At 31.6% G+C, this 13,581-nt stretch overlaps 1 protein-coding gene across 1 annotated transcript in view; it reads left to right on the top strand.

Moving 5' to 3' along the window:
- The window catches only part of LOC129243392 (furin-like protease 1), an 80,703-nt gene that overhangs the window by 42,418 nt on the left and 24,704 nt on the right, over positions 1 to 13,581 (top strand). The window contains exon 9 of the mRNA XM_054880406.1: positions 2,185 to 2,263. Coding sequence (XP_054736381.1) covers positions 2,185 to 2,263 — 79 coding nt within the window. The remainder of the gene's footprint in view (positions 1 to 2,184; positions 2,264 to 13,581) is intronic.

The following is a 13,581-nucleotide window of genomic DNA, read 5'->3' as shown; positions in this document are numbered from 1 at the left end:
ATCCCACTGATCGTATTTGGACACAGTCCTGACACCATTAGCACCACATCATCAGCGTACGCCACCACTTTTACCCCACCTCCGTTAAGTTTTATTAAGATTTTGCTGATCACATATAGCCAAAGAAGTGGAGATAATACTCCCCCTTGTGGAGTGCCCCCGTGGACCTTCTTGGTTATGTTGATATTGCCCATATTAGCTTTGATGATCCTGGTTTCTAGCATGGAGATGACCCAGTTACTAACGCAACTGTCCACCTCCAGGTCTATCAACGCCCGTTGGATGGCATCTGTGCTAACATTGTTATGTATACATATACAATATTATATACAAGTAATATATTTATTGTATAATATGATCTAACTATAATTCTTACAAATGTCGGAATTCATACATCAATCTGTAGTTGCTTTTCGTGACTTCTAATTACTATATTTTATAGGTTTATTTTACATACAAATAATTTAAGAGTAATTTTTCCAAATAGGGAAATAAATAAATTAATAATTAATTAATTAAGAAATAAATATTTTATAATTTATATCAGTATAATTTTTTCCCCCTCGAAAAGGATTTAAAGCATTTATAATATTATATTAATAATAATCCGTTCTTTTCGAAGGTAACTTTATTAATCATTTTCAAGGTCACATAATTCTTACAACTTAGTTAACAAATATGAGCTTAAAAACTAGTAGTGAGAGTCAAAATGTAAATTGTTGTTGTTTTTATGTAACAAAGAGAAACAGTTTGGTTTAGATCAAGAATGATAGAAAGAAGATTGCGCCCATCAGAGAGTGCGTGACGTCACGTTTGCCGAGTTGTGCAGTGTTGCCAACCATTTGCTCTTCACAATAAATTTAGTGCTTTTTTATACCCAAAATACAAAAAATTTTAAGTTTCGCGTTTGTTTCTTTTTTTTTAATTCAAAGTTACCGAAACTGTAAGTTTAAAAAAAAACTATACTATTAAACAAAAGAAGGTTGAAAAAGGTCACTCTGACAAGATTTTAGTAAAAAAATTTGATAATTTGAAAGTGCAAATTTAATTTTTGGCTCCATTTAAGTTTATGCAAGAATATTAAATCTTCTTCTCTCAACTCTTCGTAAGATTGAAAACCTTTTTACGCATTTTAAAAAGCGTTTGAACTTACTGAATGCGAATTAAAACCATAGAGGTGTAATCATTTCTTCCGGTCTTCAATTCTTAGTGGGACATAGGGCATTAAGAAGTGTATTCATGGCAAAAATAACAAAAAAATACCAGAAAATACTAAAGAAACCATAATGACATTTTTACAAAAAGAGTACCTTATTTGTTACATAACCCCAAATATAGCAAATAAGTCGTTCCCTTAACAAAAGAGTTTCCTTCAACCAAAAACTCATAAATTAAATTGTACATATCCATAACACATTTATTTAAAAAACGCACATTTTAAAGACAATTCATCACGCATACAAAGTTCTTTAAGTAATTTAATAAAAATTTGGTATTTTGTTTTCTGTAAATGGGCATTTTAATGCGTTTTTATATCCAAAGCTAGGCAACACTGCCGTAGCGAGAGAGAGATTTGACTGCTGAAAGCAGAAGAACACCAACAACAACTGCAATCGCAGGCAATGCGACCAGATGTTAAAAAAAGTAAAGCTAAATAAAACTGAGTGAATTATTGAACTAATTTTTAAAAAATGTATATTTTACAAAACTATAAACATTACATTTTAATTAGAACAGACTAGAAAAATGTCATGAAGAAAGAACTAAAACTCCGTGACTAAATAACAAAAAAAAAATGCTAAATCAAGTTACGTAAATGGTAATCTGGCCATACTGAAGCTAAAACCACGTAACTAACTCATTGTCAAATTCGCTGAGCGCAAAGTAACGGCACCACGGTAGGCGCCATCTCATTATTCTTTCCATCATGGTATGTGACTTATGGTACAAATGTCCAACCCAACAGTCAATGTCAGTCAACAGTCACAATTTGTAATTGAGTCCAAATCTCGCCAATAATGACTTCTGGCTGCTGACTGAAAACCGCCAGTAGTGTTTTTTTTTTCTCCTTATATACAAGTAAATATAATAAAAGATAAAAACTTGTATTTGTGAACTATATAGTATATGTATGTATGTATGTATGTGTATTTTCGTTTCAACTATTCCCCTTCTTACTTGCAGGTTGGAGAATCGAGTGCGATGGCCAATGATAAGACGAATACGTCCTGCCTGAAGGCGACAGCCGACCAAAGATGTTTAGGTTTGTGTTTAATTTTCATTTTATTAACACAATTACTATTAAACTGCAACTTCAACAACCACAACAACAACAGCAACAACAAAAGTGGCAATAGATAGATACAGTTAACCAAAAACAAGTAACAAAACAAAGAACTAAAACCAGATCTAAAAATTCCGATAAGAATGCAAAAGCTGTATAAAATAAACTTGTAAATTAAAGTAGAAAGCCAAAAAGTAAAAAAAGCAAAAAGAAAAATTGCAAAACGAAAAATTGGAAAATGAAAAATGAAAAACAAGAAGTCATTAACCCTCTGACGAGCAAAATTTTTTCTAAACCCAAAAAACTTTTGCAAACATTTTATATTGAGATTAAAGCTGTAGTAAAACGTAGAGTTACAAAAACAAAGCACAAAAACAAAAAAAGATGCTAGAAATACTGTAAACGTAACAAATTATTAAAATATATTTAAGATGCGTGTAAATTTTCAGTGTAATAATGGAATTTCAAAAATGCTCTTCTAAGAACTTTCTTTTCCGAAAACACTTTTTTTGTAAAAATTTTGTATATTTCCTTTGAATTTCGATAATTCATTTCAAAGTGCTGTGTAGGTTAAGATTTCAAAGAAAACTAAGCGAAAAAGTGTCCAACTTAGGTTAGGTGCAAAAAAAATTAAAAAAAAAAAAACAAAAAATTAAAGCAAATATTTAAAATAGCTAACAACAACAAAAAATTTTGATAAAAGAAATTTTTTTTTTGTTTTTGGCGAAATTCGAAAATCTAGTAATGCTTAACATTCAGACAAAACTAAAAGAAAAAAATGTATTGTAGTTAATAAGGAGAAAAATGCTGAACACGCGCTAAAGGTTGTTTCAAATTTGTACAGACTAGACTAGACAGAAGAACAGAGGAACATGATAAGAATTTAGTGTAGTGTTGCCACGTTTCATGTTAAAAAAGGAAGCAATTGAAAAAAAAAATATTTGGTTAGCTAAAACACAAAACTTGGAGAATACTAGCCTAGGTACTAAAGAAAATTCAGTGCTTCAGATAGTTGCGCTAGAACTCAAGGCGAATCTTTTGGAGGTGATATAAGTAAGCCCGCTAATTTGTTTTTTTTTTTCGTTGTTTACATTAGACTGCTAGCATAAAATGAAATGACGTTCCATTCGCACTGTCGTATGCTTCCAAGAGCCAATTTACACGACGGCCTGTCACCCTAGGTTTTTTGCAAACTCTCTTTTAAAGAAGCCGTCGGGTATCTTCGTGGATTTGCACGTTAACTTTTTGTTTGTGGCTTAGGTGTGGATAATTTTGTTTGGTCATTCGTACTTTGAGCGCGAGCCCAAAGTGCACTGGAATAAAAATACGAAAATGGGAATACGGTGAAAGCGAAATGTCAAAAACAAACCTCGATTTAGCTGACAGTGCGTGCATACCTTCCCTGTTGACTTCTCTAAACTATTTTCCGTTTTTTTTTTTTTTTAATTTTTTTTTTCAATTTTTTATCAATTTATTTTTTTAATTGTTTTTTTTTTTAATTTCTATTTTCTATTTTTTTTTTTTTTAATTTTTTTTTTTTTTAATTTTTTTTTTAGTTTTTTTTTTGATTTTTTTTTCCAATTGCCGGTTTTTCCGTTGAGTTCTCTATACTTTTTTACATTTTTTGTTCAATTTTTTTCCATTTTTTTTTTAATTTTCGAGAAAATTTCCACCCAGGCTTAAAAGTCATCGTGTAAATTGGCTCCAACCGCCTGTCCGACTGTCATGCCGCTCGTCCATTTCTTTTTGTTTTCTGTTTTTTCTAGTGCTATCGCCTTTGACGAATTCGCCTTGCTAGAACTCCATCACGGTTTTTTTTTTCAAGCTGACCAATCATATGGCTGAATGGAGCGCTAAAAGCCAAAGCGCCTGAAATGCTTGGTATGGAGTTTTAGCTTTAGCTCGATTTAACACTCAAAACTTAAATGTTTTAAGATAAATTGTGTACTTTTTTTTAATTTTAAAACTATTAGAAAAATTATAGTTTTTTTATAAATACATCAATTTAAATTTACGCACGACTAATACTATGGGAATCTTAATTTGAATATAATTTCCCCCCCCCCCCCCCCCCCCCCCTTTTTGAAATTTTGAATTTCTCGGGCAGATTCTGCCATTCACTTTTCAGTGAATTTCAATCCAATTGCCAGCAAATTTCAATGAAATTCACTCTCCTTCAAGGATGTTAAAATACAAGGTTGCTTCTTCCAAATTCGCTGTTTCGTCAGAGTCCATCAATAAACGGTCAAAAGGAAGGGAATTACTTGTTTGTGAAGCGGAAGAGTAGGCGAAAGCAATGGAAACAACCAACATACAAGAAGTTATACGCACACACACACACTTTCTTGGCATTGCATCTTCCGCATAAAAACGCAAAAAACTGTATTTGGCGGCTTTAAATTCATTTGTGCTTTCGCAATTTAACACCCGGCACTTGGTTTTCATTAGTTTGTTTAGTTTACATCACACAAACAGCAGCATTGCTAAGCCCAAACCAGTGGAATTTTCTCAAAAATGCAATTTCTCCTCCTTTTGTTCGTTTATTTTGTATTGGTAATGTTTCTGACGTCAGACCTGTCAAAATCGCTAAAAATAAAGTAACTGTTTTGGGAAGACGCCACATTCAGTACTCAATTCACCTTGGACTGGCCGTCTATTTTTGTATATTTGCCCACTTTTTAGGCCTTTCACTATTGCTACTGCAGTCACGTTTCTCGTTTATTATTACCACTTCCTTCACAAATCTTTTAAAATTTTCGGCCAAAACCGATTTCGAGTGCTATTAATATAGCATATATTAGAAATTGTATAACTGAAGCATTTGCTAATAATTTTTCACCAAAAAAGTTTTTTTTTTTGTTTTTAAACGCACAAGCTTGCCGTGTCAAAATATTTTTCTTTTTTTTTCAAAAAATTTACAACTCTTTGTTTTTTTTCAACGTTCAAGTCTAAATTGTAGTTAGTTGTAGAAAAAAAAACAAATTAAGGCATTTAAAATTAAACTTTAGGCAGTAAATAAAAAAAAATCATTTTTGAAACATGACGAAAAGTACCAAAAAGTTTCCAAGTCTTCCCGCTGCACACTGCTACTTTTTTACTAGAGGAATGCGTGTTTTTAAAGCATTCTTCACAACTTTTTTTAATCTTGCCACAAAGAAAAAACAATCAAATGCATTTTTAGCAGCGTTTCATATGCGAGACCATTAAATTTATTCATAATATAATATTTTTGCTTTATAAAGTCAATTGCATGAAAAATAAATGGTCCAACAAAACTTTCATGGATCGAATTTTGCAATAACAATACAGCAAATTCCATGGCAAGCCAACGCTTGCAACAACAAAAAACATATGTATGTAGCCACCTGCGTCAAGCGTAAAAAGTCCTTTGTTACATGAATGTATTGCATATTTTTCGGCGCACCCTTAACCATTGAATGGTCCACAATCGAAGTAAGCAAAATCATCAATGGCACTTTATTTTATTTTTTGTATTTACTTTGTTCACAATTGCAAGCAATTAACTTTTGTAGCGAATTTTTTTATGATAGCATCGCTCGAAAGCACCTGCCAAATGCCATGTGAAAGTGAGCGCTGCATTTAAGTTAAGTGTTAAGCAAAAAATAAAAACAAATGCTTTTGAACGAGCAAGTAATTCTGTGAAATTTTACAAAAATTCGCCGCAAACAGTAAATCGTTTAAACTTTGCAAATAAAATTTTAGCAAATTCAGCACTTAAGGGGTCCTCCCGGTGGTCTAGAGGTCGAAAATGTAGGGTACTTTCAGGAATTTTTTTTTTACAGTAAAAAAAATGAAAAACGACACCGGCTTTTTGTTTAACTTCTTATACTTTCTCATACACACATGAAAAAAAGATGTTAATTTAATTTAGTTTAATTTAATTTTTTGCTTAATAATTTTAAAAATAAAGTTGACGCTCCCGAAAAATTGGACCTGAACGGTGTTGTCCATTTTGGCTCTTCTATTTGTCTGAAACACAAAAGGAAAAAAAAATATTAGACTAGAAAAAAAAATTGACAAAATGGCGCGGTTTCGAATTTGAAGCTCTAAAACTCGGGTTTTTCAGTTTTTTAATAAAAAAATACGACATCATTGAAATAATAATATGATTCTAGTACGGGCGATAGCCAATTGATGTTGTGAACAACATATTAAAATTTCAGTCGACTCGGTTGAACGGTTTTTTTTTTACAACACCAGGCCGATAAAAGTAGTTTTGAGTGGATATTTCCCATTGATGCCGCCGCGTGACGAATCTGACTCTACCTGCTAAAACGGCTGTAGAATCGAAAATACTGGAAATATCCTTCCCAAAAATTTGGCAGTATACTCTTAAAAGCCTTTGCTTTCGAATTTAACAAAAAAAAAATGATTTTTTGAAAATTCTAGACCATCGTGAACCCTTACAGTTTTGAATCTACTAAGCTTTTGAAGCGCTTTTGAGCAACTGAAAAGGCTTTTGGCAACGCATTCAACGGACTCCTACAAAATATTTACATTTCTTGAATTTTTTGTATATTTTGCTAGCAACTGAGAGCATGGGCCATTTTTTTAACGCAGAATGTTTAAACTTCATGATTATTTTTTGAGAAGAAATTAAATTCGCCTCTTAACTAAGTTGTAGAAATTCTTATAAATGTCAACTTTTTTGTGGCGCGTTTTTAGTAATTTAAACTTTTTTTTTTGCAAAATCTTACCTCACAACCTTAGTTAAATAAATTTCTCTCTAAGCACTTTGGCCCCTAAATTATTCAAAACTTTACAAATTTTGACTTCTCTTCTTCTTGATAAGCGCAATAACCGCTTACGCAATTTTGCACGAGTTTAACAAAGCGCGCCGCTCGTTTCTTTCTCGTGATAACCGGCGCCAGTTGGGCTCGCCAAGTGAAGTCGTGGGCTTCTCCACCTGATCTTTCCAACGCACAGGAAGGAAGGCTGTTTTGCTACCGCCAGCTATTTTGATTTCCTTTGGAAATTTTTAGTTGTTTAAAATTTCAAGCTTTTTCAGCGTATAAATTTGTATTGCCAAACTTTTTTAGCATAAAATTTTTAGGCTCATTTCTGTGTTCATTGAGTAAATTTCGCTTTTTGAAAGGTAGAAGGTGACGTCGCACGTCAGTCATATTTCACACTTGTGAACTGCTTAAAGGTGAAGAGAAAGATTTGCATCACTTTTTTTATTTAGTCATTCAAGAACCAAATCGGATGAGTAATTTTGCGCCACCTTGTATGATTTTTTTCATAATTCACTAGCGACTGACAATATAAAAAACTTTAATTATTATATTTTTATGTAAAACAATGAACTCGTTAAGGAAAAAAATTCAAATTCAAAATTTTTGTAAATTTAAAAAAAAATTTAACTTTTTTTTAATTTTTTATTTTTTGTTTTTATGTAAAGCAATGAGTTTTTTTAAGGAAAAAAATTCAAATTCAAAATTTAAATTAAAAAAAAAAAACATTTAATTTAAATTTTTTTTTTTTATTTAAATTTTGAATTAAAATTTTTTTCCTTAACGAGCTCATTGCTTTACATAAAAAAAATAATAATTAAAATTTTTTAAATTAAAATTTAATTTTTTTTTAATTAAAAAAAATTGATTTTTTTTTAATTAAAAAAAATTGAATTTTTTTTAATACAAAACAGTGACTCGTTAAGGAGAAAAATTCAAATTTGAGACTCATTCATTTTACTATCACAGCCGAATCAGTAATGCATTTCTAAATGATTAATAAACAAAAAAAAAAAAACAAAACACAAAAATTAATTAATTCCAAATGTGTCAATCAAATTTACATAAAATCTAGATTTTTTTGGGTTCAAATTTTTGACTCAAAATAAAATTAAGTAAACGCAGACAAAAACGCTGGCTAAGCTCGATGAAGGGCATAAAAGACCATTAGGTCGAAGTGCAAACCTCATAGAGAATCTAATTTAGGTTCGATGAAGCGCATGCTAAGCTATTTACCACAAGCAAAGTGCAAAATGCAAAAACAAAAATGATAAATTTTAATCCGCTTGAAGTGGTGCCAAGATTCGAGCGAACAAGCTTTAGCGAATTTTATTTATAAAAGACAAAATTTTTCAACTGTAGCTGCTCAGTAAATTTCACACTTTTCCATGAATTATGAAAAAAAAAAATTTTTGATTAGAGAAGATATTCTTCTTCTTTATCTTTTATTGTAGGACAAAGCCTATGTTTTTCTTTACACAACAATTTTTAATATTCCATTTAGAGTCGTTAGCAGAAAACTGTGTTAAAAGAATGTTATTCTGAAAGCAGCAAAATAAAGGAAAACAAATTTAAGAACTATTAGGCAGCTCAAACTAGTAGCAACAACTACTTTACTTGATGGAAAAATATGTGGTCATGCGGCAAGAAATTTCGTATTTTATAATAAAAACTTTTTTTTTGCTTTTTTTTTTTTGTTCTTGTTTTTCGAATAGTGTTTCTACAAAAAGGCAGAAAGCAAATAAAGGAATAAATATTAAACTAATAACTTAAGCTCAAAACGGTGGTCGGGTCTTTAGCCTAAATTTAGGCAAACAAATAATTTTTAACTTAAGCAAAAATTAAGCAAAATAAGGTAAAAGGGACCAAAACAATAACTAATTGAGAAAAGGCAGTAAGAATACAAAGTTTAAGTAGGAATACAAAAATATGAAAAAATTTGGTTAAGCAAAAAGTTCCTTGAAACGCAGAGCAAACATTTTTAAGAAGAACAAAAAAGTAGTAATAAAAAAATTAAAATAAGAATAATTCAAACGCTGCTGTAAACAAACAAAAAAACAACAAAAACAAATTTAAAAACGAAAATAAAGTAAAAGCGTAAACACAGCTACGTAAAATATAAAACGAATGACAAGTGATGCCACACTATTGTAAAAACGTAGCCTCATTGGCGCAATACATTAAAACTGTTTTTTTTTATGAATTTTCTACGACACGCAGTGAATAGCGAATTTCGAACAATAATTTTCATATCATTATGCAATTTATTAAATTGAAAATTTTAAATGCATGACTAAAAATAAATTGTGTAAATTTTATATATGTATATACTTACGTAGAAATTAGATTTGCCACATATCAGAATGATGTTGCAAGCACGTAAAACGCAATTGGTTAGTTTATATTTTAAAAAAATATTTTATGGTTTTTTTTATCTTCATACTAAAGTTGCTTGGAGAAAAATTTAAAACGGACCAAAAATTAAAAAAAATTTTTTGAGTTTTTGGTGCTTTTTCCGATCGAAAAATTGCACGGTGCACCAGATGTGGTCAAAAAATGGGGAAAAAAATTATTCAGTTTTTTAAATTTTTTCTCTTGAAAAATTTAACGGTGGAGAAAATTCAACTTTTTTTATTTAGTCATTCAAGAACCAAATCGGATGAATAATTTTGAGCCACCTTGTATGAATTTTTTCATAATTCACTAGCGACTGACAATATAAAAAAATTTAATTATTTTTTTTTTTATGTAAAAAAATGAGCTCGTTAAGGAAAAAAATGCAAATTCAAAATTTAAATTTAAAAAAAAATTTAACTTTTTTTTCTTTAAAAATTTAACGGTGGAGAGAATTCAATAGATGTGACCAAAAAATTAAAAAAAATTTATTCAGTTTTTGGTGCTTTTTCCGCTCGAAAAATTGCAGGGTGCACCAAATTGTGGTCAAAAAATTAAAAAAAAGATTATTGAGTTTTCTAAGTTTTTTTCTCTTGAAAATTTGCACGATGCAGAGAATTCAAGAGATGTGGCCAAAAAATTAAAAAAAAATTATTGAGTTTTTGAAGTTGTTTTCTCTTGAAAAATTGAACGGTGGAGAGAATTCAAAAGATGTGGCTAAAAAATTAAAAAAAAAATTTATTTAGCTTTTCGTGATTTTTTTCGCTCGAAACAGATGTGAAAAAATTATTGAGTTTTTAAAGTTTTTTTCTCTTAAAAAATTGCACGGATGCTCCAGATGTGGCCAAAAAGTTAAAAAAAAAATTATTTAATTTTGGTTGCTTTCTTCCGCTCGAAAAATTGCACGTTGCAGAGTATTCAAAAAATTGTGGCCAGCATCAGACCGTCAGCGGTTCCGTAAACAAGACACATTAAACAGGTGGCAGCAGTAACGCAGCTTTTTTCATGTTTTTCCATTTATTTGGTCTCTAAATTGCAAAATTTTGTGTAAATTATTTTAAGTTGTCAATCTAAGTCTATAGATTTTGACATTCGAGTGGCCAAATGCACAAAAGAGTGCATTTTTATTGTTGTTTTTGTTCTACTGCCACTACCTGTTCAATGTGCCTTGTTTGGTATAATTTTTCGAGAGAAAAAACATCAAATACGCAAAAAAATTATTTAAATTTTTTCAATGTGCCCCTAAAAATTTCAAGTGTTTTGCGAGAAACTATACAAAACCCCGAAAACTACTTAGATCTACGCGAGAAAATTTCATTTGTTTTTGCACTCGAACAAAAACAAAAAACAGAATTCGCCGCAATTAAACTAATAGCCCAGACAGACGGTGCTTTTGATCGGGATTAACGACTTAATTCGGAATTGTCTCAGAAATTAAGTGCAACTAATCCGAATTCACAACTAAACTTAATTCTCATAGTTCAGGCGGATTATGGGAATTTTCGATGGCAACATTGCCACAAAATCGCAGTTAATATCTATTGTGAATGAAGCGTAATGACTCTTGTAATGAGAAGAACAAGAAAGACACGATGCTGTGCTAGTTTGCACTGACATGTCCCAAATTACATGTATTGTTTTGATATTTCGGAGCAGTTTGAGAAATTAAAATTTAAGATTTTTTAAAATAAATAATTATTTCTTAGTATCAGGGCAACTTATAGCCGTATTTTTTGCCTGCGATCCTTCCTTTACTGGCAAACTATCCCATAAGCAAAACAGCTGTTCACTAATCCGCGGAAACACCGGCTGTCACACTACAATTTTAATCAGAATTAACTGACGCCGGTAATCCCGATTAACGACGCCATGTGTCTAGGCTATAACAGCCCTACAATGTGCCGTAAACAGTTTTGCATTGTGAAACGCAAGCATTGTGGCTATGCCTACGTCTGCAATAGAATGCAGTTTAAATTACTAAAATTAGACGCCATAAATAGGGGAATAACTGTCGCAAGCAGTTAGGAAATTTATATTTTTTTTGTTTTTCTTTCACTAAAATGAAAACACTTGAAAATTTTTAAATGCAAAAATGTATTAAATTTTTATTATTACATTTAAATGTTAACCGCACACTTTTGCTTGCTGAAAACATTTTTTTTTGCGTACTGGAATTTTTGTTTTCGAATTTTTTTTAATTTAATTTAATTCGTTTGAAAAAATTAACAAATCATTGAATTTTCCATAAGTCGAAACTATTGAAAATTGTATGAATTTGCCGCATTTGTAAAAATTTGCTTTAATTTTCTCCAAGCAATTTTTGTTAATAAAAATTAATAAAAAATTGGCAATTCGCTTAAAACCTTAGCTCAAGATATTGTCCGTACTGACTATCATCTACGATGAGCTTTTAGAAAAAATTTATAATGTGGGTATTCGCGATGATATGTCCACTGTATGCTCAGTCAATTAGCGCTACGTTCCCTTGGCAAATGCGTTTCCGTGACATTGTGACGTTTAAAAAATCAATTACAACTTCTTTCCTAAATAAAAATCGATTCATCGATGATCCGTATTTCACTTCGTTCTTACCGCACATCTACACCTTCCACTAAATGCGTTTTAACATCTGCCAAATTTCTGTTTTGACTTTGTCCCGGTTCCTCTTGTCTTAACATTTCATTTTCAAAATGACATCAAATTAATCAAATCGCTGAATTCGCGAAAATAGAAGGCGCAGTAAAATGAAAATTGAGTTGTCAAACGACGAGACGATGTTGAGGCAGTGATGGCAGCATTCCCATGACAGTCAGTTCTACGTTTCCGAAACGACTCGGATTTATATCCGGTCAAGGACGTGTCACTCCAGCAGCATTCCTCGCACATGCTTGGGGAATGTTTACACTGCTACAACCACAACAACAACACAAACAGAGATGGCAGTAAATTCTGTAAGACAAATTTGTTTTAACAGTGAAATTTGTGGTCCGCAACTGACATTTCTGTTTTAACAGAGCGCTGTTAACAGAGGCTATGGAAGGCGTAGGTGTGGGGTTTTGCTGGTAAATAAAATAAATGCAATTTAATTGTTATTATAACAATTGGATAGAAAACTTTTAAGGTCGTTTTCTTAACTAACCATTTTGGCGAAAGCTTTGCTCACCGAGCAGATAAACTATTCCCAACTTTAAAGTGGCTCTTAAGCAAAGCTGATAGATTACCAGATTTGGCCTTCAGCTATGGAGAAAAACGAAATTAAGCGAGTAACTTCGGCTGGCCACGTCACCGGATATGCGGCAGCCAATCAGCTGATTCGTTCAAATTCACTGAGAACCGGTTAGCATTCAGATCTTGCACAAACTTCTAAAATCTTTTCACCATCTCTCTTAAGTAGGTTACATTTTCTCTACTGCCTAACTTAGAGAAATTAGCTACTTCCGAGTCTCAGACAAGTCCAGTTAGTGCAGCTAAGATCTAAAAAAAAATGTTCCAAGTCGTTTCTGCGACATTTAATCTACACAAAAAGAGAACCGCATGTGTCACGGGAGCCCAGCTAATATTATTTTGTACTCTCTGAGACTCAACTGACAACGTGACTAATAGTCGCTTGTGTCTGGAGTTAGTTTTGCAAAGATTGTGGAGTCTCTATCTATAAACTCTGCTCTTGAAAATCTATTTCATAAAATCACACACGGTTTACTTTCGCATGACCAGTCAATGCTCTTGTCTGTTTAGCTGGCAAAATCTTTCATTTCATTTTAGTGTCAGGAAGCGCTTACGGCTATATGGGGTGATATTGACTGACTATAGGTTGGACGTGCCATCGAGTATGTGCTTATTAAGAGCTCAGAAGGCATATTATATGTGTGTATAAGGTGGCGCAAAATTAATCACGCTTTCGGAAGAGTTAACATTTTTAACAAATGGCGCCGTAGGTCAATCACAGTTAACACTTTTGAACAAGACAGCTGCAGTGTACAGGCAAGCAAAGAAGCGTGTAAGGATCAAAATTAAGATTTTCAGCGCTCATAATATTTTTTTTGTTTTTATTAAGTAAAAAAAGTTTTACAAAAAAAAAGAGGATATTTAACAAAATTTAAATGCTGAATGTTAGAAAGCAGATTGCAATAAATAAATAGATTAAAAACA

This window comes from Anastrepha obliqua, chromosome 1 (genome assembly GCF_027943255.1).
Source record: "Anastrepha obliqua isolate idAnaObli1 chromosome 1, idAnaObli1_1.0, whole genome shotgun sequence".
NCBI classification, from domain to species: Eukaryota; Metazoa; Arthropoda; class Insecta; order Diptera; family Tephritidae; genus Anastrepha; species Anastrepha obliqua.
The sequence above is the reverse complement of the archived record's forward strand: the minus strand, read 5'-3'. Positions and strand labels throughout refer to the sequence as shown.